The 27,423-nt window shown below is 40.3% G+C and overlaps 1 protein-coding gene across 1 annotated transcript in view; it reads right to left on the reverse strand.

Moving 5' to 3' along the window:
- LOC307173160 (uncharacterized protein) overlaps positions 1–3,386 on the reverse strand; it is a gene marked incomplete at its 5' end in the record, with an annotated part of 34,706 nt that extends 31,320 nt beyond the window's left edge. The window contains 9 exons of the mRNA XM_079896048.1: positions 110–274; positions 375–527; positions 906–1,058; positions 1,436–1,588; positions 1,979–2,131; positions 2,507–2,659; positions 2,769–2,933; positions 3,037–3,189; positions 3,293–3,386. Of these exons, the coding sequence (XP_079752174.1) occupies positions 110–274; positions 375–527; positions 906–1,058; positions 1,436–1,588; positions 1,979–2,131; positions 2,507–2,659; positions 2,769–2,933; positions 3,037–3,189; positions 3,293–3,386 (1,342 nt within the window). The remainder of the gene's footprint in view (positions 1–109; positions 275–374; positions 528–905; positions 1,059–1,435; positions 1,589–1,978; positions 2,132–2,506; positions 2,660–2,768; positions 2,934–3,036; positions 3,190–3,292) is intronic.
- Positions 3,387–27,423: the final 24,037 nt, after the last annotated feature.

Raw genomic sequence — 27,423 nt, forward strand, 5'->3', positions numbered from 1 at the left:
ACAAACATTAAGAAAACACAAAAAATGATATACTGATCATAAACTACATCAGACTTTAAGATCACACTAATCATCAACTTGGATTTCAAAATAAAGAGAGACTCTTTACCAGGTGGTGGCCGGCAGAATGACCCGTCAGTTGGAAGAGAAGCGATGCATCCACACGTACCATTTTGACTGTGGCCGCAAACGCCATGTTTAGAGCATTGTTCAGAGGGCCAAGCGTATTGATTCTCACACTGGCATTCAGTTTTGCTCGAATTTGATAGACACACTGAAAATGAAACAAATAAATTAAATTTTCGAGGAAACACGAAAAAAAAATTCTGGTGAATGTGGACAGAACAGCATTATTCCGGTTATACTTCTCTTACCTGTAGTGATGTTTGCACTGGATATTTTCATGCCTTTCTTGACACACATGGGGAATTTCTGTCCACGAATCAACGCCCTCAAGCGCTCTATCACGGCTTCTTTTGAAGCATTGATTCTTATGTCAATGGTGTATTTGAATGACTTTAGTGGAGCTGCAAACATTAAGAAAAGACAAAAATATTCGAACAGTCATAAACTGCATCAGACTTTAAGATCACACTAATCGTCAACTTGGATTTCAAAATAAAGAGAGACTCTTTACCAGGTGGTGGCCGGCAGAATGACCCGTCAGTTGGAAGAGAAGTGATGCATCCACACGTACCATTTTGACTGTGGCCACAAACGCCATGTTTAGAGCATTGTTCAGAGGGCCAAGCGTATTGATTCTCACACTTGCATTCAGTTTTGCTCAAATTTGAGAGACACACTGAAAATTAAACAAATAATTACGATTTTAGAGGAAACACGAAAAAAAAAGAATTCTGGTGAATGTGGACAGAACAGCATTATTCCGGTTATACTTCTCTTACCTGTAGTGACGTTTGCACTGGATATTTTCAAGCCTTTCTTGACACACATGGGGAATTTCTGTCCACGAATCAACGCCCTCAAGCGCTCTATCACGGCTTCTTTTGAAGCATTGATTTTAATATCAATGGTGTATTTGAATGACTTTAGTGGAGCTGCAAGCATTAAGAAAAGATGAAAATAATACACCGGTTATAAACTGCATCAGACTTTACAATCACACCAATCTCCAACTTAGATTTGAAATAAAGAGAGACTCTTTACCAGGTGGTGGCCGGCAGAATGACCCGTCAGTTGGAAGAGAAGTGATGCATCCACACGTACCATTTTGACTGTGGCCACAAACGCCATGTTTAGAGCATTGTTCAGAGGGCCAAGCGTATTGATTATCACACTTGCATTCAATTTTGCTCGAATTTGAGAGACACACTGAAAATGGAACAAATTATTACAATTTTGGAGGAAACACAGAGGAATAATTGATAGGATTAATGTGAACACAAAGGTATTACTCTGCTTATACTTCTCTTACCTGTAGTGATGTTGGCACTGGAGATTTTCATGCCTTTCTTGACACACATGGGGAATTTCTGTCCACGAATCAACGCTCTCAAGCGCTCTATCACGGCTTCTTTTGAAGCATTGATTTTAATGTCAATGGTGTATTTGAATGACTTTAGTGGAGCTGCAAACATTAAGAAAAGACAAAAATATTCGAACAGTCATAAACTGAATCAGACTTTAAGATCACACTAATCATCAACTTGGATTTCAAAATAAAGAGAGACTCTTTACCAGGTGGTGGCCGGCAGAATGACCCGTCAGTTGGAAGAGAAGCGATGCATCCACACGTACCATTTTGACTGTGGCCACAAACGCCATGTTTAGAGCATTGTTCAGAGGGCCAAGCGTATTGATTCTCACACTTGCACTCAGTTTTGCTCGAATTTGAGAGACACACTGAAAATTAAACAAATAATTCAAATATAAATTATTTTTCTGGTGAATGATTTTATAAAGAATTTTTCTAATGAATGTGGACAGAATGGCATTATTCGGCTTATACTTCTCTTACCTGTAGTGATGTTTGCACTGGAGATTTTCATGCCTTTCTTGACACACATGGGGAATTTCTGTCCACGAATCAACGCCCTCAAGCGCTCTATCACGGCTTCTTCTGAAGCATTGATTTTTATGTCAATGGTGTATTTGAATGACTTTAGTGGAGCTGCAAAGATTAAGAAAATACAAAAATTATATACTGGTCATAAACTGCATCAGACTTTAAGATCACACTAATCGTCAACTTGGACTTCAAAATAAAGGGAGACTCTTTACCAGGTGGTGGCCGGCAGAATGACCCGTCAGTTGGAAGAGAAGCGATGCATCCACACGTACCATTTTGACTGTGGCCACAAACGCCATGTTTAGAGCATTGTTCAGAGGACCAAGCGTATTGATTCTCACACTTGCATTCAGTTTTGCTCAAATTTGAGAGACACACTGAAAATTAAACAAATAATTTTAGAGGAAACACGAAAAAAAAAAAAGAATTCTGGTGAATGTGGACAGAACAGCATTATTCCGGTTATACTTCGCTTACCTGTAGTGACGTTTGCACTGGAGATTTTCAAGCCTTTCTTGACACACATGGGGAATTTCTGTCCACGAATCAACGCCCTCAAGCGCTCTATCACGGCTTCTTTTGAAGCATTGATTTTTATGTCAATGGTGTATTTGAATGACTTTAGTGGAGCTGCAAACATTAAGAAAAGATGAAAATAATACACCGGTCATAAACTGCATCAGACTTTACAATCACACCAATCTCCAACTTAGATTTGAAATAAAGAGAGACTCTTTACCAGGTGGTGGCCGGCAGAACGCTCCTTCAGTTGGAAGAGAAGTGATGCATCCACACGTACCATTTTGACTGTGGCCACAAACGCCATGTTTAGAGCATTGTTCAGAGGGCCAAGAGTATTGATTCTCACACTTGCATTCAATTTTGCTCGAATTTGAGAGACACACTGAAAATGGAACAAATTATTACAATTTTGGAGGAAACACAGAGGAATAATTGATAGGATTAATGTGAACACAAAGGTATTACTCTGCTTATACTTCTCTTACCTGTAGTGATGTTGGCACTGGAGATTATCATGCCTTTCTTGACACACATTGGGAATTTCTGTCCACGAATCAATGCCCTCAAGCGCTCTATCACGGCTTCTTTTGAAGCATTGATTTTAATGTCAATGGTGTATCTGAACAACTTTAGTGGAGCTACAAACATTAAGAAAACACAAAAATGATATACTGATCATAAACTACATCAGACTTTAAGATCACACTAATCGTCAACTTGGACTTCAAAATAAAGGGAGACTCTTTACCAGGTGGTGGCCGGCAGAATGACCCGTCAGTTGGAAGAGAAGCGATGCATCCACACGTACCATTTTGACTGTGGCCACAAACGCCATGTTTAGAGCATTGTTCAGAGGGCCAAGCGTATTGATTCTCACACTTGCATTCAGTTTTGCTCAAATTTGAGAGACACACTGAAAATTAAACAAATAATTTTAGAGGAAACACGAAAAAAAAAAAGAATTCTGGTGAATGTGGACAGAACAGCATTATTCCGGTTATACTTCGCTTACCTGTAGTGACGTTTGCACTGGAGATTTTCAAGCCTTTCTTGACACACATGGGGAATTTCTGTCCACGAATCAACGCCCTCAAGCGCTCTATCACGGCTTCTTTTGAAGCATTGATTTTTATGTCAATGGTGTATTTGAATGACTTTAGTGGAGCTGCAAACATTAAGAAAAGACAAAAATATTCGAACAGTCATAAACTGCATCAGACTTTAAGATCACACTAATCGTCAACTTGGATTTCAAAATAAAGAGAGACTCTTTACCAGGTGGTGGCCGGCAGAATGACCCGTCAGTTGGAAGAGAAGTGATGCATCCACACGTACCATTTTGACTGTGGCCACAAACGCCATGTTTAGAGCATTGTTCAGAGGGCCAAGCGTATTGATTCTCACACTTGCATTCAGTTTTGCTCAAATTTGAGAGACACACTGAAAATTAAACAAATAATTACGATTTTAGAGGAAACACGAAAAAAAAAAGAATTCTGGTGAATGTGGACAGAACAGCATTATTCCGGTTATACTTCTCTTACCTGTAGTGACGTTTGCACTGGAGATTTTCAAGCCTTTCTTGACACACATGGGGAATTTCTGTCCACGAATCAACGCCCTCAAGCGCTCTATCACGGCTTCTTTTGAAGCATTGATTTTAATATCAATGGTGTATTTGAATGACTTTAGTGGAGCTGCAAACATTAAGAAAAGATGAAAATAATACACCGGTTATAAACTGCATCAGACTTTACAATCACACCAATCTCCAACTTAGATTTGAAATAAAGAGAGACTCTTTACCAGGTGGTGGCCGGCAGAATGACCCGTCAGTTGGAAGAGAAGTGATGCATCCACACGTACCATTTTGACTGTGGCTGCAAACACCGTGTTTAGAGCATTGTTCAGAGGGCCAAGAGTATTGATTCTCACACTTGCATTCAATTTTGCTCGAATTTGAGAGACACACTGAAAATGGAACAAATTATTACAATTTTGGAGGAAACACAGAGGAATAATTGATAGGATTAATGTGAACACAAAGGTATTACTCTGCTTATACTTCTCTTACCTGTAGTGATGTTGGCACTGGAGATTTTCATGCCTTTCTTGACACACATGGGGAATTTCTGTCCACGAATCAACGCTCTCAAGCGCTCTATCACGGCTTCTTTTGAAGCATTGATTTTTATGTCAATGGTGTATTTGAATGACTTTAGTGGAGCTGCAAACATTAAGAAAAGACAAAAATATTCGAACAGTCATAAACTGCATCAGACTTTAAGATCACACTAATCATCAACTTGGATTTCAAAATAAAGAGAGACTCTTTACCAGGTGGTGGCCGGCAGAATGACCCGTCAGTTGGAAGAGAAGTGATGCATCCACACGTACCATTTTGACTGTGGCCACAAACGCCATGTTTAGAGCATTGTTCAGAGGACCAAGCGTATTGATTCTCACACTTGCACTCAGTTTTGCTCGAATTTGAGAGACACACTGAAAATTAAACAAATAATTAAAATATAAATTATTTTTCTGGTGAATGATTTTATAAAGAATTTTTCTAATGAATGTGGACAGAATGGCATTATTCGGCTTATACTTCTCTTACCTGTAGTGATGTTTGCACTGGATATTTTCATGCCTTTCTTGACACACATGGGGAATTTCTGTCCACGAATCAACGCCCTCAAGCGCTCTATCACGGCTTCTTCTGAAGCATTGCTTTTAATGTCAATGGTGTATTTGAATGACTTTAGTGGAGCTGCAAACATTAAGAAAATACAAAAATTATATACTGGTCATGAACTGCATCAGACTTTAAGATCACACTAATCGTCAACTTGGACTTCAAAATAAAGAGAGACTCTTTACCAGGTGGTGGCCGGCAGAATGACCCGTCAGTTGGAAGAGAAGTGATGCATCCACACGTACCATTTTGACTGTGGCCACAAACGCCATGTTTAGAGCATTGTTCAGAGGACCAAGCGTATTGATTCTCACACTTGCATTCAGTTTTGCTCAAATTTGAGAGACACACTGAAAATTAAACAAATAATTTTAGAGGAAACACGAAAAAAAAAGAATTCTGGTGAATGTGGACAGAACAGCATTATTCCGGTTATACTTCTCTTACCTGTAGTGACGTTTGCACTGGAGATTTTCAAGCCTTTCTTGACACACATGGGGAATTTCTGTCCACGAATCAACGCCCTCAAGCGCTCTATCACGGCTTCTTCTGAAGCATTGATTTTTATGTCAATGGTGTATTTGAATGACTTTAGTGGGGCTGCAAACATTAAGAAAAGATGAAAATAATACACCGGTCATAAACTGCATCAGACTTTACAATCACACCAATCTCCAACTTAGATTTGAAATAAAGAGAGACTCTTTACCAGGTGGTGGCCGGCAGAATGACCCGTCAGTTGGAAGAGAAGTGATGCATCCACACGTACCATTTTGACTGTGGCCACAAACGCCATGTTTAGAGCATTGTTCAGAGGACCAAGAGTATTGATTCTCACACTTGCATTCAATTTTGCTCGAATTTGAGAGACACACTGAAAATGGAACAAATTATTACAATTTTGGAGGAAACACAGAGGAATAATTGATAGGATTAATGTGAACACAAAGGTATTACTCTGCTTATACTTCTCTTACCTGTAGTGATGTTTGCACTGGATATTTTCATGCCTTTCTTGACACACATGGGGAATTTCTGTCCACGATTCAACGCCCTCAAGCGCTCTATCACGGCTTCTTTTGAAGCATTGATTTTAATGTCAATGGTGTATCTGAACAACTTTAGTGGAGCTACAAACATTAAGAAAACACAAAAATGATATACTGATCATAAACTGCATCAGACTTTAAGATCACACTAATCGTCAACTTGGATTTCAAAATAAAGAGAGACTCTTTACCAGGTGGTGGTCGGCAGAACGCTCCTTCAGTTGGAAGAGAAGTGATGCATCCACATGTACCATTTTGACTGTGGCCACAAACGCCATGTTTAGAGCATTGTTCAGAGGGCCAAGAGTATTGATTCTCACACTTGCATTCAGTTTTGCTCAAATTTGATAGACACACTGAAAATTAAAGAAATAATTATGATTTTGGAGTACACACATAGGAATAATTTAAAATAATAATTGAATAATTTATTAATGTTGATTAATGTTGAATAACTGATTAATGTGGACAAAACGGTATTACTCCATTTATACTTCTCTTACCTGTAGTGATGTTTGCACTGGAGATTTTCATGCCTTTCTTGACACACATGGGGAATTTCTGTCCACGTATCAACGCCCTCAAGCGCTCTATCACGGCTTCTTCTGAAGCATTGATTTTAATGTCAATGGTGTATTTGAACAATTTCAGCAAAGCTACAAAAAATAGGTAAAAATGAAAATAATCGAGCTGTCAAAAACTGCATCAGACTTTACAATCATGCCAAATGTCAACTTGGATTTGAAATAAAAAGAGACTCTTTACCAGGTGGTGGCCGGCAGAACGCTCCTTCAGTTGGAAGAGAAGTTATGCATTCACATTTACCATTTTGACTGTGGCCACAAACGCCATGTTTAGAGCATTGTTCAGAGGGCCAAGCGTATTGATTCTCACACTTGCATTCAATTTTGCTCGAATTTGAGAGACACACTGAAAATGGAACAAATTATTACAATTTTGGAGGAAACAGAGAGGAATAATTGATAGGATTAATGTGAACACAAAGGTATTACTCTGCTTATACTTCTCTTACCTGTAGTGATGTTGGCACTGGAGATTTTCAAGCCTTTCTTGACACACATGGGGAATTTCTGTCCACGAATCAACGCCCTCAAGCGCTCTATCACGGCTTCTTTTGAAGCATTGATTTTAATGTCAATGGTGTATTTGAATGACTTTAGTGGAGCTGCAAACATTAAGAAAAGACAAAAATATTCGAACAGTCATAAACTGCATCAGACTTTAAGATCACACTAATCGTCAACTTGGATTTCAAAATAAAGAGAGACTCTTTACCAGGCGGTGGCCGGCAGAACGCTCCTTCAGTTGTAAGAGAAGTGATGCATCCACACGTACCATTTTGACTGTGGCCACAAACGCCATGTTTAGAGCATTGTTCAGAGGGCCAAGCGTATTGATTCTCACACTTGCACTCGGTTTTGCTCGAATTTGAGAGACACACTGAAAATTAAACAAATAATTAAAATATAAATAATTTTTCTTGTGAATGATGATAGAACGGCATTATTCGGCTCATACTTCTCTTACCTGTAGTGACGTTTGCACTGGAGATTTTCATGCCTTTCTTGACACACATGGGGAATTTCTGTCCACGAATCAACGCCCTCAAGCGCTCTATAACGGCTTCTTTTGAAGCATTGATTTTTATGTCAATGGTGTATTTGAACGACTTTAGTGGAGCTGCAAACATTAAGAAAAGACGAAAATATTCGAACAGTCATAAACTGCATTAGACTTTACGATCACACTAATCGTCAACTTGGATTTGAAATAAAGAGAGTCTCTTTACCAGGTGGTGGCCGGCAGAACGCTCCTTCAGTTGTAAGAGAAGTGATGCATCCACACGTACCATTTTGACTGTGGCCACAAACGCCATGTTTAGAGCATTGTTCAGAGGACCAAGCGTATTGATTCTCACACTTGCACTCGGTTTTGCTCGAATTTGAAATACACACTGAAAATTAAAGAAATAATTACGATTTTGGTGTACACACATATGAATAATTTATAATAATAATTGAATAATTTATTAATGTTGATTAATGTTGAATAACTGATTAATGTGGACAAAACGGTTTGAGAGACACACTGAAAATTAATTAGGTATATGTAGGTATACCGTATCAGATTAATGTAGACAGAACGGTATCAGTCCACATATAAATGACTTACCTGTAGAGATATTTGCACTGGAGATTTTCATGCTTTTCTTGATGCACATAGGAAATTTCTGTTCACGCATCAGGTCCCTCAGTTGTTCTATCACTCCTTCTCTTGAAGCATTGATTTTTATGTCAGTTGTGTATTTGAACAGTTTTAGAGGAGGAGCTGTGAAATATAAATCAGTATTTAATATCCAGTATTATGGAATGCTTCCTGATAGCACACATTTAAACGTCTGTTTTTTTCTTTCTTCTGGTATACTGTACAGTATATGGTATATTTGTACACTGTATGTCATTTTTAGAGTAACTGTATTTAGTGTTAGTATTTTACTATTTTAGCATTATAATTTATAAAGAACAATATTACTGAAGAGTCTTACTTGTACTGAGATTCATATTGGTTACGATGACATTTTGGCTGACGCTATACGGAAATGAGTACCCTTGAAGAAGTGTCCTCAAGCGATCCTGTACCATTACCCTTGAAGAATTTATTTTGATGCTGATCAAGTATTTGAATGATTTCCAATTCACTGCCAAAAACCAAGAAGAAATCTTAATAAAAAGAGGCATTCATACATTTTCGTCACTCAGAACATGGCTGTCAAATTGAAATACTTTTTTGTGGTAATTAACATGCAAAATACGCTGTTAAAATTAATATTAAAGCTAAAATAAAAGTTAAAATGTTAATATTTCTTTAAAACACTGGGTTACTATAGTTCATTTACTAATATCATAGTAAAAATCAATTCACAGCATCTGTAAGTTGGATACTACATTGTGTCTCTCTCCCTTTGTCCCTCTGTCTATATTTAGGTTTACAACATGTCTAAATCTCATTTTACTTTCTTTAAGGCCCCCATCAAAATGAAATACACATCTAGTTGAAAATGTTTTCTTCCACAATTTCTGAGATTATATAAAAATCTAAATGCTTTATGTTTCTTTGCTTTTTTACCAAATATTTTTTTAAAGTGTTTTATGAAATATATTGTTCTTTCGATTAATAATTGTTTAAGAATCTAAGCACTAACTAACTATAAGCTTAACTTAGTTGGGCAACCCACCCATATCTTTCATTAACACTCACCCTGTCCTTCTTGTTTTAAGTTATTTCCACTTTCATCCATGTAAGGTGGCTGGAATTTAGAGGAAAAACACAGAATGTTTTTTTAAGTTTATCAGTAGCAAAAAGTGTCTACATCTCTATCAGTGTAATCAACACATTCTTATTCAGATAAGGAAAAGAGTGCATATGTCAAATAACTGCAAAGATGGTTTTGACTTCACCCTGATTAAAAATGTGGTTTATCAGTGCCAAATGCAAACAAAGCAGTTCTGTTGCATTCCATTAAGCATACTTACCAACATCGTATGCCACTTATCTACTCCAAGCACTTCCTCACTCACTGTCTGTGCATGACTCATGCTTTGTTTTTCCAATGAAGAAGTCACATACAACATGATTATGATTCTCAGTTTCATCATAACAGGTTCCATGCCTGTGTGGAGGAAAGAAAAAAGAATAATAATTAAAAAAAAGGGTGGATTATTTTCTTTATAAGCCTAATAACTTTATAGATCTTAATAATTTTGAGGGTGAATTAATAATTTAAATTTGGTTATAAGTTTGCCAAAAGAAAGAAAAATTATTTTAATTTTTACTTGTGTGAATCCATTCACTGCCTTCTAAAATGACTTAAAAACAAGTTCTAACTTGTTCGACCAAAGTTCTAACCTGATAGTGGCATTTAAATATGCATTATTTATTAGATTATTTCCTCTGAATAAATGGGAATGTAAACAGATTATTTTGAAGCAAACAATCTTGACAGTGATAGCTGTACTCGCACACATACACAATATGATTACCGTAAAATGATTGGGATGAAACTTATGTTGTTGATTGTTGAAGCAATTATAAGAGAACATATTTAACAGAGTCACCATATTCCTCCACCATTCATTATAATTGAAAGGTTGTTTGATTAAATTTACTGTATCTGGATGAAAAACAGCATAAACTAGGTCTTACCTTAATTTGGTGTCCAGTTTCAGCTTGTGATATTTTATTTATTAAGAGAGAAGATTCATGCTGACTGTCTGACTGCAGACACTTTTAAGTGAAGCCTCAACTTTTGTACTCTAGGAGGAAACTAATAACTCACAATACAAGTTTTATGACCTCCTTATTTGTTTCCTTGTCAGGACTTTGATCAGAAGGTAGGATAAATGACTCAGATGTTTGTAATGTTAAAAAAATAAATAATAATAATCAAACTCAAATTAGTCACAATTTATATTAGGTGTCTTTAACTGGGGTTATACTATGCACTTATAAAATTGTTAGGTAGGCTATAATGTACTTATTGTGTTGCATTGCTAATCACTTTTGCTGCTACTGATGTGGGATTCGGGACAGGTTTGGTGAAATGGGTAGGTTTAAGGTTGGTTAAGATGTAAGGGAAGGGTCAACAGTGTAATTAGATGTAATTACATAAATTAATTACACCTGTATTTTTTAAATAGAAGTAGGCCAACAATGTAAAAACATGTAATAATCACATTGTATCAAATGATTAATTTAAGCATAAAGTGAGACCCATAAATTAAAAAAGTTAAAGTACCGCCTATAACATAGTCCTGAAGGCGAGCAGAGTTGAAATGAACCCAAGTGTAGTTTTATTTAACACAGGGGACAGAGTAAACAGAATCAAACAATGACATGAGTTTAACTTAACATGACTTGACTAGAACATACTTGGACATGAACCATATACAGAAACTTACCAACAACTAGTTACATACTGTAGAACGAAGCTAGACCCAAGACAATGGAAACATGAGGGCTATAAATACACAAGGACTATGACATAAAACAAACCTGAAAGCAATGAACACAATGAAACCAATAAAACATGACACATGAAACAAAGGGACCACATGACAAGACCATGGATCATGGGCTCCTTGGCTGTAACAGGGCAGACCAAGAGTTCAGAGACACCCTCTATAGCCGTAATAGGGCAGGCAGAGATTTCACAAGCAGACGGCACAGTCTCAGGAGGAGCTGGACGCCACCGCCTCAGAAGGCGCTGTAGAGGACACCGCCACAGCCTCGGTAGGAGCTGTAGAGCATTGTGTGGCCCAAACACACAAGAAGGCAGTGGCCATCACAGGAAGCACAGCCGATGGTGAAAGGACTTCTGAGACCACTGGACTTGGAAGCACTGGGATTGCTGACTCTGGACCATCACATATGGGACCAGCGGACTTGGTAGTGCTGAGACCACCAGACTTGAGACCACTGGACTTGACAGCGCTGAGACCACTAGCAACATTTTCACAGCCGCAGGGACCGACATCATTGGATACATTGGATACCAGTCCCAAACGCCTCGAGAGTTTGCTATCGGAGGGTGAGCTAGAGTCCTCCGGGGATGAAGACTCAGCTTTCCTGGGCCGCCGAAAGCGTCGGGTTCGAGTGCATTTGTGAATGTGTTGCTATTACCTTCTGTTATTTTGCCTGTTGTATTATTATTAAACCTTGCATTTGAACTTTACCCTAATCTTCATCTGTCTGTCTGCAACCTTGCTAACAATAACAGGCCAAACTGACCTTAAAAAACATCTGTAGCCATTTAAAATTAGAGGCAGCCACTGGATTTTAATCATGATCCAAACAAAGATGCTACACACGTAGCATGGAGCAGTTGTTTTTTATTTAAATTAGATTGGATAATTTCAAGACTTAGAGCAAATACAGAATGGTCTGACTTTGTACCCTTTTTTCGGTACCGCTGTAAACAAAGCAGCTGCACTTATAAACACTTCTTTATAAGGAGGTATGAGGAAAAGTAAATGCTATCGAGACTATTCTGAAGACAGTCAGTTCCCTTCAGAAATACATTCATATAAACCCCCACCCCAATTTAATATTTATATTTTTATTCCTATATTTTGAGCATCGCGAATAGTGATCTTGCTGTGCCTGGTATTTTCTCTTCCGATTTATGGCTGGTCAATCAGTGCATCTCTAGAAAAAAGGTTGCACCACAACAATTATTTACACTCGCACAAATGCTCCCAAATAAATTTTGAGGTCGCACAGATTCAATTTCAGGAGCATATGCAGCCAAAATGGTCGCAATTTCGAGCTTTAATATATTGTGTACATTTAAGATTAATTTTTAACTGAACTCTCATTCATTGTTTTTTTATTGTTATGTTTTATTTATTGTTTTGCAGGGAGAAGCATGAGGTATACCAAGATTGACAGAACTGTGGTAGTTTGTAAGAAGGTCATCAGTGCATTCTATCACAGCTGGAAAAAGCAGCTAGCGCTCAAAGATCAAGTACAACTTGGCCTTCCTCCACACAAACTTGTGACAAATCACCAACACGATGGGGATCCAGGCTGCATTCAGCATTCAGTGGCTGCTTGAGCAAGAGAAGGACATCACCCAAGTCATGCCTGCTGACAGTTCAACCAGGCATCTGGTGCTTACATGGCAGGATATTGATATCCTGGACTCTGTCAGTATGGCACTTGGGCCACTTCTTGATTTCACAGATGCCTGTGACTATGTCACAGTGTCATGCTTGAAGCAAATTCTTCACTTATTCAATAGTGAGCTGCTGCAGGGGAAGAAGACACAGATCTTACCAAAACAACTAAAAGTTCAATACTGGACTGCATGAACACCAAATACAGTGACCCAGAGGTTCAGGAACTGAGCAACATAGCAACAATTCTTGAACCACATTTCTGCACTCAGTATATGAGTCAAGAAGAGATCCTGGTCATCAAAACCAGAGAGTTCTCAGAGAGGTGGAATCTCTTTCTGGAATCTGGCTCTGCTACCCCTGAAACATCAGCTGAATCAACAAAAGAATTCCAGTGTGCATCAAAGAAGGTTGAATTATCCACTGGCAGATGGTGAGAGCAATCCCCTCCCTCACATGGTGGAAGGTACCAACTATTGGAAGTTCAATAGGAGTTATCACATCCTGATGTCACGTGTCTTTACGGGATCTTTACGGGATGTGTGTGAACGCACTCACAGATTCTGGAAAATCACTGGCAATGTGAATGAACCAAAATCAAACGATCCCAGGACAAATCCCGGGACACATTATCCGTGCATTTTCCGGAATCTCTGTGTGAAATAATGTTGCAGTAAATACCAGAAAATATCAAGTAGTTTTAAGTCCATATCGTCCATCCCTAGTAAATAAACATTGTACATTAGGGGGGCATCTTCCCCCATTCTACCATACACTGTATCTATGGAACATCCCCATTTAGGGACCATTTACAAGACACCATTATGTATTATGCAAAAACTTTTTATGCATTTTGGCCATTCATTTACATGACGATGGCATTTTGGGGGCCTGAAAACACGAATTGGTTTCAAAGTGCAAGTTTTTGAAAATGGTGACATCATGCATATGCATATTACATGTTCAGTCGCTTCAGTTCAGCGTTTTTAGTCGTTTTCACTGATTCGTGTGAACGGGGATTGTTTTGTATATGAACATCTGTACATGAAAAATTCGAAAAACGTTTATAGCTCCCCAGACAGCAACATAATGTCGGCCCAGATCCGGCCCACATCTATGTTCCTGTCTGGCTCTGGCATGAAACTCTAGATTGTGCAGGCTGATAGGTCCTTAACGGGGTGGTATAATGCCCTTTTCAGAAGATGTAAATAAGTAAGTAAGTAAAATTTATTTATATAGCACCTTTCACAGACAAAAGGTCACAAAGTGCTTTACAAACTGTTAATTAAAAAGATCAGACATGCAAACAATAGATCTACCAAAACAACACACAAAACACAAAAACACAAGTAACCAATGCTGTCAAATAAAAGCAAGCCCAAAAAGATGCGTCTTCAGATGTTTTTTAAAAGAACTGACAGAATCCATAGTTCTCAGTGCTAATGGAAGTGAGTTCCAAAGCCTTGGTGCCACAGTACAAAAGGCACAGTCCCCTTTAGTCTTTAGACGAGTTCTAGGGACAATTAGAAGGTCCATACCAGAAGACCGTAAGAGGTGACCCGGTGAATGTTTGTGTAAAAGATCTTGAATATAGAGAGGTACCTGGCCGTGCAGGGCTCTATAAGTGATAACTAAAATTTTAAACTGCACTCTGAATTCAACTGGAAGCCAATGAAGGTCCTTGAGAACTGGTCTTATATGAGACCACTTACTGGTACCAGTCAAAAGCCTTGCTGCAGCATTTTGTACAACTTGTAGTCGCTGCATAGAAGACTTATTCAAACAAGTGTACAGAACATTACAGTAGTCCAATCTTGACGAGATGAAGGCATGAACAAGCATCTCCAACTCTTTTCTTGAGACTACCGATCTAATCTGAGCAATGTTCCTAAGATGGTAAAAACATGAGCGAACTACAGACTTTATATGACTGTTAAAACATATGGCTCTATCCAGGCAGACACCCAAATTTCTCATTTCACTACAATCTGAGGTGGCTGAAACCCCCAAAACCTGCTTAATCTTAGGTATAATATTGTCAGGAGCAAAGATCATCAATTCAGTTTTATCCTTATTAAGTTGCAAAAAATTGTTTGCCATCCATTTGTTAATGGAGACTAAACAGTCCTGTAGAACTGACAGTTTATCTAGACTATCAGGTTTGAACGAAAAAAGTAACTGAATGTCATCTGCATATAAATGATAAGATATTGTTTTAAAACTATTAATGATCTGTCAAAGAGGAAGCATATACAAATTAAACAACAAAGGGCCCAGCACAGAACCTTGTGGCACCCCACAGGACAAAAATGCAGAATCAGACATAAAGGATCCAACAGATACCGAAAAAGTCCTGTCGGACAAATAAGATGAAAACCAGTCCAGAGCCGAACCAGAAATACCTACTAAACAGCGTAATCTATTAATCAGAGTGCAGTGATCCACAGTGTCGAACGCTGCGCTAAGATCTAACATAACCAACACGGAACATTCCCCCGCATCTGTGGCCATCAAAATATCATTTGATACCCTAAGTAAAGCAGTTTCAGTAGAATGATTTTTACGAAAACCTGATTGAAATTTGTCATGAATATTATGAGTCTCCAGAATATCATTCAACTGTATTGCTACAACCTTCTCCAGAATTTTAGAAATGAAGGGCAATTTAGAAATAGGCCTATAGTTGTTTAGCGAAGTAACATCAAGATTAGGCTACTCTTTTTCAAGAGAGGTTGAACAACAGCGTGTTTAAAACACCTCGGACCTGGCCCAGCTTTAGAGAAAGGTTAATAATTGAGACTAAACATGGACCAATGGATGTAATAGTTTCTCTGACCACAGAAGCAGGCAAAACATCCACCGGACTCTGAGAAGGTTTCATCGTACAAACTATCTTAATAAGATCATTAAAGGAAATTGACTGAAAAGAGCTTAAAATTGCGGGCCGCTCTGTAATAATTACAGGGGAAATAACTAATGGTAAAATACTAGCCCTGACAGCCATATCCTTACCCACAAAATGAGATAAAAAATTATTACAATCATCATTAGAAAAAGCAGGTACAGATGATGTAACAGGCGACACAAGGCTCTTAATAGTGTCAAACAAAATCTTAGGCTTCCTTTTACAAGTTGAAATCAAATTTTTAAAATACAGCGCTCTGGCCACCTTAATCATCTCATGTAAATCAGACAGTAACTCTTTAAAATACAGACGATGAACCTGGAGCCGCGTAGATTTCCACAAGCGTTCAGTCTTCCGACACACACATCTGAGACTGCGAATGGCATCAATAAGTCTTGATGCCCCCAGAGAGTGTATGTGAAGTTTTAGCTCAAAATACCCCACATATATTTTTATATAGCATGTAAAATTGTGAGGGTGAGCAAAAATGCATCATTTTAGTGTGTGTCCCTTTAAATGCAAATGCACTGCTGCTCCCGGCACAGAGGGCGAAGCTTCAACAGCTTGTGTCCTTTTACCTCACACAGACATGCACTGAAAATTTTATGTTAATGTTTACCTTTTATGTTCAAACCAGAGTCAGACAATGGAGAGACTCAAGAAGATGTGACAACATGTCAGACATCCCAAGTCTCCCGGAAGTTCCGGGAGTCTCCCGCATGTCGATAGCGGCTCCCTGATGCCCGCAAATCAGTTAAAATCTCCCGGAACCTAGAGCGAGCGAGCAAGAGCGCGCGCACGGCAGAGAGAGGGAGCGAGAGACCTTGCGTGTGTGTGCTAGTGTGCCCCACGAACGAAGCGCATGTAAGGACCCAACTAATCAATTGTCAGTGCGGGGGGGCTTTTATCTATACTATCGAACCGAATTAATCCAACACGAACCACCCCCCGTTGGAGATTTCTGAACTCCCGAATGCACTTATAACAATAAGTGCATTTATTATAGAGCATACTTTACCCTATTATAATTAGTTTCAAGCCTAAATAATTATACAATAGGCCTAATTGATTGTCATTTTAAATATGTGACCCTGGACAACAATACCAGTCACAAGTAGCACGGTATATTTGTGGCAATAGCCAACAATACATTGTATGGGTCAAAATGATCGATTTTTATTTTTTGCCAAAAATCATTAGGATATTAAGTAAAGATCATATTTCATGAAGATATTTTGTAAGTTTTCATTATTTATTGCAAAACACTTTTTTATTCAATGCAGTTAAACACATAGTGTGACCACATTAAAGGGATAGTTCACCCAAAAATGAAAATTCTGCCGAGTTCTCCTTTAAGTGTGCAATATCAGAGTTTTTTTTTCGTTTAAGGGCAAAACAGGTTTAACTGGCAGGAGGCGCTGTCGGGACAACGCCTCCTACCAGTTAAACCTGGTCATAGGAAATATAAAACCGCTGTTAAAGGGATAGTTCACCCAAAAATGAAAATTCTGTCATCATTTACTCACCCTCAAGTTGTTTCAAACCTGTATGAATTTCTTTTTTCTGCTGAACACAAAAGAAGATATTTTGAAAAATGTCTGTAACCAAACAGTTGATGGACCCCATTGACTTCCATAGTATTTTTTTTTTCCTAAGTATGGAAGTCAGTGGAGTCCATCAACTGTTTGGTTACAGACATTTTTCAAAATATCTTCTTTTGTGTTCAGCAGAAAAAAGAAATTCATACAGGTTTGAAACAACTTGAGGGTGAGTAAATGATGACAGAATTTTCATTTTTGGGTGAACTATCCCTTTAACAGCGGTTTTATATTTCCTATGACCAGGTTTAACTGGTAGGAGGCGTTGTCCCGACAGCGCCTCCTGCCAGTTAAACCTGTTTTGCCCTTAAACGAAAAAAAAAACTCTGATATTGCACACTTAAAGGAGAACTCGGCAACTCTTGCGAACTCTAGTCACTTCTTCGCTGATTTTCCCTTTTGTTGTCGCATGTTTTCCCCACGAGCTCCCCCTACAGCTGTGGGGGGCGTATATTTCACAACACGGACGTAAAAAACTGCAAGGTTGGTTTTCCACCTGGGAACGCTGGGGGGAGCAGGGAAAGTCATCAATATCACCAGAATAGGTTGTTTAACCATCCAAATGATTTCTAGACAGTTTTATTAAGTTAAAAAAGTTACCAAGTTCTCCTTTAAGGGTGTGTTTCGGTACTAATACACCTGCCGTATTATCATTACAACGGCACATGAAACAATAAATACAACTTGTCAGTCAAAAAAAAAAAAAAGTACCGCATGAAAGAATTCACTTACTGAGTGGTTTTCAAGGAAATCTCAATGTTTCATCCGTCCCGGCTCTCCCCTACTTTGTGACGGCCCGAGCGGTGGCCGCACAAGAGTGGTAGTGGATGTATCATCTCACACACACATAGATTTACACGAAGGACATGCATTAATGTAAGAATAATCTTTATTTAAATTTTTCTTTTATCATTCATTCATTTGTTTCAGTATAATGATAGCTCATAATAACCACACAAACAAACAATATTCATTACTACTTTGTTAGGTTTGCGTATGTTTACATTTACAACCCATTTTATTTACATTGTTACTGATTTGAAGTGCACACAAATTAGTTACGTTGCATCTGTTACTTGTATTTGTTTCTATTTTGAGTTTAAGTATACCGGTGATGTTTGCAGACAAGGTCCGCTGCAACTGCACATAGACAGGGGGGGTCGGGCCAAGATGGCCGTGGGTGCAGACTGTGATAAGGTAAGAGAGGACTCAAAAGCAAAAGTGACAATCACAGTTCTTTAATAGAAGCAGTAGTCTGACCACAGGTATTTTCAACAGAGAGTTCCAAACAGCAAACTGAAGATGCCAGCATCAGCTGGTAATAACGAGAACACAATCCTCCTCTGCGGCAGATGAACAGAGAGCAGGTAAAATAGCAGACCTCGTGAATGAAGCAGAACAGGATGAACTGATGACAAAAAAAATATTTTACATGAACTTTGTGTCGAATTTTTGAAAGCGATCAACTTTTATCCCGTGTTATTCATCAAGAAGTGTTTTGACTTGAACTGCGCATAGTCGGCCTAGTCATGGCGGGGAAAGGAGAAAAGCGCACACAAAGTGAAGTACATTCTTACTCCAAGAATTCTAATGCTGAGAAAAGTAAGAGTGATGGAACGAGTAGCCCCGAAAGTAAGAAAAAAAAGGAGTTTTCCTTGATTGATTTATATAATTTAATAAACGAGAGATCGGACAGAATTGAATCAAAGGTGTCTGAAAATGCTGTGCTCGTCGAAGATCTGCGGGAGAAAGTAGACTGCATATACAACGAAGTGGGCGGCTTTCGCATCGAAATGGACGTTCTCAAGCAGAAACATGAAGCTTATGAACAGAAAATTGCGATGTTAGAAGAGAGGTTGTCCGATGCGGAGCGTTATGGAAGGAGGTGGAATTTACGGCTTTACGGGCTATCGGAGAACAGCAAGGACGACGTCAAGGCCAGAGTCAAGGAGGTGTGTCGTGCGGTCGTTCCAGAATTCAACACGAGCACAGTTGATGTGGCTCATCGCCTGGGCAAGATCAACAGTGAGAACCAGCAAGCCAGGCCTGTGATCATTCGATTCATTTCACGATCTGAGAAAGATATTCTCTGGAGGGCAGCCAAAACCAGCGAGTACTTGAAGACTAACAAGTTGCAATTCAAGGAAGATTTGACGCCCGCTGATCGAGCAGCGAGACAGCGGCTGTGGCCAGAGGTGGAGCGCGCCAGGAAAGCTGGAAAGTCGTCCTACTTTGTGGGAGCGAAGGCGTATGTGGATGGGATCCAGATTCGACCAAAAGATGGAAAAATGGAGATCTTGTAACGATCGTTACTGTGTATTCATGTTTATCACATTATAGTGCAGTGTGCCCTTTAAGAGAGATGGTTACGTCACTCATGACGTGTACTATGCGTGATGACGTTGTTGGGGGTGAGAGGAGATGAGTTGAGACCATTGTAGATGCTAGACGTGCTCTACCCTTTTCCCTGTATATTTTATTTGTTGACTAAGTTTTGTGACGCTAAGAAAGAGCAGCTCTCATGTATGAGAGGATTGCATTGCCTGTGCACTTATCATTAAATGTGCGTGATACAGTCTTTTCCGCCTTCAAGCTCTTTCTTCCCTCGATTTCTCTCGAGTTATCTGGTCCAAGTGTTACAATTGGCGCCCGAACAACTTGAAGCTGGATCCGTCATCTACGTGGAACCTGGTATTTCTACATCTCCAGTCGTGTGTGGAGGTCGTTGGAACGATCCGACTGGTACGACAGAGACTGGTGGGATTAGCTTGCTAATGCTGGACGACACGTGCGCGGACCGCGTGCTATGCTGTGTGAGCGGAAAATTTTCCACTTCAGTCTGATTGTTTTTGTTTTGTTTTTTTCTTTGAAATAACCGTGTGCTACGTTTTTCTCTCTCTTCCTAACTGGTCCCAAACGCAGATTGACATTTTTGCTCGTAATTTTTGTGAAAATTTCAGAAGAAATATATATACATATATATTTTTTTTTTTCCTCTTTTTGGTTGGGGTGTGGGAACATTGACTATGTTTCATGCACAAACGGACAGTGCGGCCTATTCGCTTTCATCTGAACTGTATTTGTGAGCACGGAAGAAACGGACCATTTTTGAACTGTTTTCTTGTTTTTTCTATTTTCTCCAAATCCATCGTGAACTGAACTTGCTGATGTGAACTGGATGATTTCTAACTTTTGAACTCAATTGCGAGGTCGAGTGACTTTGAGAGCTTTCAATTCACTCTGAGGCAGCGTGTTCTTTGCTTTGAATACACTGAAGGACAATATAATAACTGAAAAAAGGTTCATCTGTATGGTTTTGGTGACGTTTTTTTTCTCTTCCCTACACAGTTTGCTAAATTTTGTTTGAGATTCTATTGATGCTGTGCATATTAATGTCAATTTACATGTTCTGGGTTACATTGTGAATGTTACGGTGTTGTACTGTTGTTTGTGCAAATGCGCATTTACTGTGATGGCTTACTACCCAGACTTTAAGACTGACTTAACCTACTCATTACCAGATTCTGTTCCCAGACAGAGACACAAGTCAGCTCGGCGTGCTGTCGTGGGTCTGGAGACTCAAGTGGAACGTCTACAGGGTGAAGTATCTGTGCTTCAGAAATGTCTAAATGACTCTCTCGAGTTACAGCAGAGAATATTAAGACAGTGGGGACCACCTGATGTGGACACCCTTGCAGCGCCACATGATCAGCTACCTCCGATGGCTAGTTCTACGCCACATATCCGTGTCTCCACAGGCCAAGTGCCATCACAAGGTATGACTGCTGCTAATGTTTCCCATAGACACTTGACATGCTCACCACAGGCAAATTGTTGCGATGTGAGTAATACCAGTAGAATCCTTGCATCTGTACTGCACCAGTCAAGGCTCGAGCCACCTGTATTCACGGGTGATGGACATGTAAGCCCAGAGGACTGGCTCCAATCAGTAAATGTTTACAGAACCTCGCTTGACTTAACTGATGCCCAAATTCTTCTAGAGCTGCCACGATTCTTGTCAAAGGAACCAAAGAAATGGTTCACTGTCCTTGACTCACATGTTGTCACATGGTCACAGTTCTGTGATTTCTTCAGGACAGTCTTTCTTCCTTCCAACAGTCAGGAGCAGATATTAAGAGGCATTTTAGATCGCATACAGAGCCCTGAAGAGCCCCTACCTACCTTTGTGGCCCACATGCTAAGTGAGTTCAAGAAGCTAAAAACACCCCCGCCAGAGCAAGAACAAATTGACCTCATTACTAAACATGCCCTTGAAAAATACAGAGTTGCACTCTATGGAACTTCTGTCTCCTCAGTCATGGATCTCCTTCTGAGAGCTCATGAGCTCCATGTAGTCATTGGACCAAGTGGTTGTTCCCCAACTTCAGCGCAGAGTAAAGCTAAGTTTGTTAAAGACACTTACTGTTACAGGTGCTCACGTCCTGGCTTCACTTCACGCACATGTCCAGACTGCAACCTACTTCCAGGAAAGAGCTCACGACGACGAAGTGAGGCTCCTGATGTGCGTTCAGGACCTTTTCCTGATACAAGAGACAGAAACAGATTTGACAGCTGTGATGCAGGTGAAAATACCCCCTTTGTCGCGCATGAGGGAAACTACAAAGGGGGGAGGATGATTCGCGGAGGCAATCCTCCCTCCAGCAAATAAATTCGCCTCAATTGACTTACTGCGCTGTTCCCGCACAACCTGTCCTTGGTCATGTGGAGGATCCCACATCCTCTTCCTATTGGAGAACCCCATTTACTGTTAAAGTTAACCTACGTGGCCAGGTGCTGGATGCTACAATTGATACTGGCGCATCACTTTCTGCGGTGCAGGCAGACATTATTCAGAATCATGGCGGATTGAAGGGTAGAGTTCAGCCATGGACTTCTCCCCCTATACAGATGGTGGGGTATGCCAGCCAGTGGGGCTTACATGGTTGGCTTTTGGCTTCATGGGTCAGCGGTTTTATCATCGGTTTGCTATTGTGCCACGCCTTTCCTCTACATTGGTCCTAGGGATGGACTTCATGTTGCGTGCTTCCATTTCCATTCACGTCCCATCTAGAACTGTCGTAATGGGCGATAATCCTTTATTCATGGAGAATTTGGATAGCGGAGCAAACCATGAGTCGGATGACAGTTTAATGTTCATGGAAGTTCCTTCGTCAGCACTCCATGATAAAATTGAGGAAGCGTGTCTGAGTACTGCCGAAAAAAAACAGTTGGCTGACCTAATTGGAAGATTTCCAGATCTCTTCGACGGTCATCTAGGCCAGTGGTTCCCAAACCTGTCCTGAAGGCACCCCAACACTGCACATTTTCTTTGTCTCCCTTATCAAACACACCTGATTCAACTCATCAGCTCATTAACCCATGTGATAATGAGCTGATGAGTTGAATCAGGTGTGTTTGATTAGGGAGACAAAGAAAACGTGCAGTGTTGGGGTGCCTTCAGGACAGGTTTGGGAACCACTGATCTAGGCCACACCACTCTAGCTGAGCACTCCATTGACAGGGGAAATGCAAAACCTGTTCACCTTCCTCCTTATCGTACTTCGCCAGCTAAAAAGCAATTGATCGAGGACCAGATAAAGAAAATGTTACATGAAGGCATTATTGAACCGGCTACGGGCCCTTGGGCTGCTCCAGTGGTGATGGTGCAAAAACATTGTGGCGAACCACGGTTTTGTGTGGATTATCGTGGGTTAAACCAGCTCACTACTAAAGACTCTTACCCATTACCGAGAGTTGACGAGTCCCTTGACTTCCTATCACGTGGGAAATTCTTGACGACTATTGACCTCGCTCGGGGTTACTGGCAAGTCTCCATGGCAGAAGACTCGAGACAGAAGACTGCTTTTGTTTCTCATTGTGGACTGTTTCAGTTCCGAGTGCTTCCATTTGGTTTGTGCAATGCACCGGCGACCTTTCAAAGGCTTATGAACAGCGTTTTGGCGGGACTCATCTATAAGTCCTGTGCGGTTTACCTGGACGACATTGTCGTGGCGTCGCCCACGTTCAAGCAGCATCTTGTGGATCTGAAGGAAGTGTTTTCGAGGCTCCAGTCTGCCGGATTGTCCATTAAACCAGCCAAATGCCAGTTCTGTCGCAGTGAACTTACATTTTTGGGGTATCGGGTCTGTCCGAGTGGCATCTTACCGGAAGAAGGCAAAGTGAGGGCCGTAACGGATTTTAAACCACCTATAAACGTGAAGCAAGTGAGACAGTTCCTAGGCTTGACGGGTTACTACCGCAGATTTATGCAAGACTACGCCCGCCTTGCCGAACCACTCTTCAACCTCACAAAAGCCGACGTACCTTTCGTCTGGGACAGTGCTTGTCAGGATGCTATGGACACTCTAAAAGGAAAGTTAACTTCAGCACCTGTGTTAAGTTTTCCCGATTTCAATCTCCCATTTTTCATCCATGCAGATGCCTGTGATGCGGGCCTGGGAGCTGCGTTGATGCAGAAAGATGAAAATGGTAGAGATGTTGCTGTGGCCTACGCGAGTTGAGCCTTACATAAAGCCGAGAAGCCTTATTCCACGCCTGAAAAGGAGTGCCTTGCTGTTATTTGGGCCCTTGAGCACTTTAGACCTTACGTTGAGGGTCTCCACGTCACTATCTTCACTGACCACAGTGGACTTCAGTGGTTAATGTCACGTCCAAATCCCACTGGACGTCTCGCTCGTTGGTCTCTCCGCCTTCAGGATTTCGATTTCGACATTGTTCACAAGCCTGGTGATCGAAACAAAGTGCCGGATGCCTTGTCTAGATATCCACTAGATGTTGAGGAGTCGCCGATGGATATACTCCCTGAGTACGCTGTGATTGGTGGTCTTGATCTTCGAACACTCTCTTCTGTGACTCTTACAGATCGTTCTCATATCAGACAGCTCCAACTGGATGATCCAGTCACAGGTGAACTTCTCCGTAAAATGGAGGCTGCGCTTGAAAAAGATGACACTGATGAATGCTCAGAGTATTCCATTCAGGATGGTCTGTTATACTTCAATGATCCAAAACATGCTTGCGGTATTCACCCTTTGAAAGAGTTGAAGTTGTATGCTCCAGAGTTGCTCAAAGGTACCTTGCTAAAGTATTATCATGATCATCCTACGGCAGGTCATCTGGGAATTACTAAGACTTTAGCCCGACTGAGAATGAGATTCTTCTGGCCCAAATTGGCATCAGAAGTAAAGAAATATGTGACATCCTGTACGGTTTGCCAACTGACGAAACCAAGCCAAAGAAGGCCTTCCGGTCTGATGATTCCGATTCAGCCTCAAAAGCCTTGGGAGTATGTGGGTGTGGACTTCGTTGGCCCTTTACCTCGTACATCCAGAGGAAACGCTCACATCTTGGTGTTTGTTGACTACTTTTCGAAGTGGGTCGAGATAGTTGCTGTACGAGAAGCCACGGCTCAAGTAGCTGCCAGTAAACTACTGAGTGAAGTTTTCTCCCGTCACGGGGCCCCCACACTTGATTTCGGATAGAGGTTCCCCTTTTGTGAGTGAACTGTTTGGACGGATGCTTACTGCCTTGGGAACTGAACATCGACTGACTACTGCGTATCACCCGCAGACTAATGCAACAGAGAGGGTGAACTGTACTCTCAAAACAGCCATTAGAGCGTACGTGGATGAGAAACACACCTCCTGGGACAGATATATCCCACAAATTTGCTTTGCACTAAGGACTGCACCTCACGAAAGCACGGGTGAAACTCCGGCCATGATGTTATATGGGAGAGAGTTGGACACTTCACTAGATCTGGGGCCTCATTTATAAAGCTTGTGTACGCACAAAACGGGGCTGAAAACATGCGTACGCCAGTTCCTGCGCAAAAGGTGGGATTTATAAAGAAAAACTTGACGGGAAAATTTGCGCACCTGCACGCAAACTCTGACCCATGCGTACGAACGTTTTGGAGATGGAGCACTTTGGCGACACCGATGGTGAGCTGGAGTTAAATGTATTTTTGGTCACTTTTATACAGAAAATCTAAAGAAAATTAAACATATACAGAAAGATTATACAAATACAATTTCAATCACCAAGCCTGTCTGTCACTTGAAGCAAATATCCATTCCTTCTTAAATGTCCGCGGCAGCGAGCGTGTTGAGCCGTTTAGTGAAACTGACGCAAATAACAGTTTAAATAAATAAAATACTTCTGATATAAACATTTATATTAAATATGCCATTCAAATTAATGGAGTTAAACACTTAAACATGAAATCATTACTGAAGTTACAACATTTTTTTAAATTCAATCATTAGAAATATTTGTTGTGGATGCGATTGTTTTTGAACACTTTTCCTGTGGCGTGCTTTAATGTTTTAACCACAGAGATAATTGCTTATCATGATAATACCAGATTGTCTGAGAAAATAGTTTCGTGCAAATAATGCCCAAGGCCTATCTGTTTCCATTAAAAATATAAATCAATTAAAAATACAATTCGGCAAGTGGAAAAGATTGAGAAAAACTTTCTCTGAAATGTATTTTACACTATTTGATTTATGTAGGCTATTCAAAAACAAGGCAAGGATAGACAACTACTTGATTTGTATTAATGTAATGTTTCTTGTACCGTTTATATCATTTGCATATGATTATTCATCCACGTGATAACGTTTAAGTTATCACGTGGATGAATAATCATATGCAAATGATATGTAGATGAGGATCTGCATAGTAAAACTAGGCGTTGTAAGCTCCATATATGGTTATTTCGGGTGGAGACGCATGTACGCACAATCTTCCGCTGACTGGGATTTATAAAGTGAATTCTGCGCAGGTTCTGGCGTACGCACGGTTTTATAAGTCTGAATATTTTTTTGCGTACGCCATTTTTGGCTTTCGGGCGCACGTACACTTTTAGTAAGGTTCCTTCGCACAGTTTTATAAATGAGGCTCCTGGTCACTCAACCAGCCTGGATTGGGATGGAGGAGACTGAAATCCCGTACTCTGAACGCTTGAGGTTGTCGCTGAAAGAAGCGCATGATCATGCCAAGTTAGCTCTGGACACGAAAAAAGAAAGCTGCACTATGATAAGAGGCGCAGATCAGCTTCTTATAACGTTGGTGACCTTGTCAGAGTGAGAACTCACCCTAAGGCAGACGCTTTAGCCAACTTTACCGCTAAACTAGCGCCCTTGTACTCTGGTCCATACCGTGTCACTAAAGTTTTGTCTGACGTGAACTATAGGCTTACAAAGCTGAACACTGGTGAGGATGCTGGAGTCTTTCATGTTGTAAACATGCAGCCTTTCCACACTCGAAACTTGTGTGACAGTAACATGGTGGATGTGCCTCAGTTTGCATCTGAAACGCCCTTTGATGCATCTGATGAATGTCAGCAAACAACTCAGTTGAATGGGGACATATCTCAAGAGACATACACTGCTCTACCCGATGAGAACTTTGATTGTGACGACTTCACTGACACTGTTCATGACATTGACAGTTGTGAGTCTATAGGTAGTACATACCACCCTGACTTTGACTTTGCCCCAGAGAGTCCTTGTTACAATCTCAGGCCTAGGTTAGCCCCTAGAATTACTTCTGGTTGGTCAGACAGTGGATGGACTAATGAGTATCATACTGACAGATTGGACTTTAAGTAGTATTGTGTTTGATGGTTTGAATGCGATGTTTGAAATGTATCTTCTGAAATGTTTGGTGCAATAAGGAAATATAAACATGTACATTTGAAGGTGGTTCCTAAGTTCAGGTTATGTTCAAAAGAAAAAGGAAAATTGTATTTTGCACATGGTATATTGTCACAGGTTTTTTTTGTTTTCTGTGAGAATGCTTTTGGAGGGTATACTGTGTAATGTGTTGCTCATGCTGACATGTATGCCAGTTATGTACTTATGTTGTGTACGGCTGGGGACAGCCTTTTCTTGCCGGGGGGAA

The sequence above is a fragment of the Squalius cephalus genome (genome assembly GCF_949319135.1).
Source record: "Squalius cephalus genome assembly, chromosome: 16".
NCBI lineage: Eukaryota > Metazoa > Chordata > Actinopteri > Cypriniformes > Leuciscidae > Squalius > Squalius cephalus.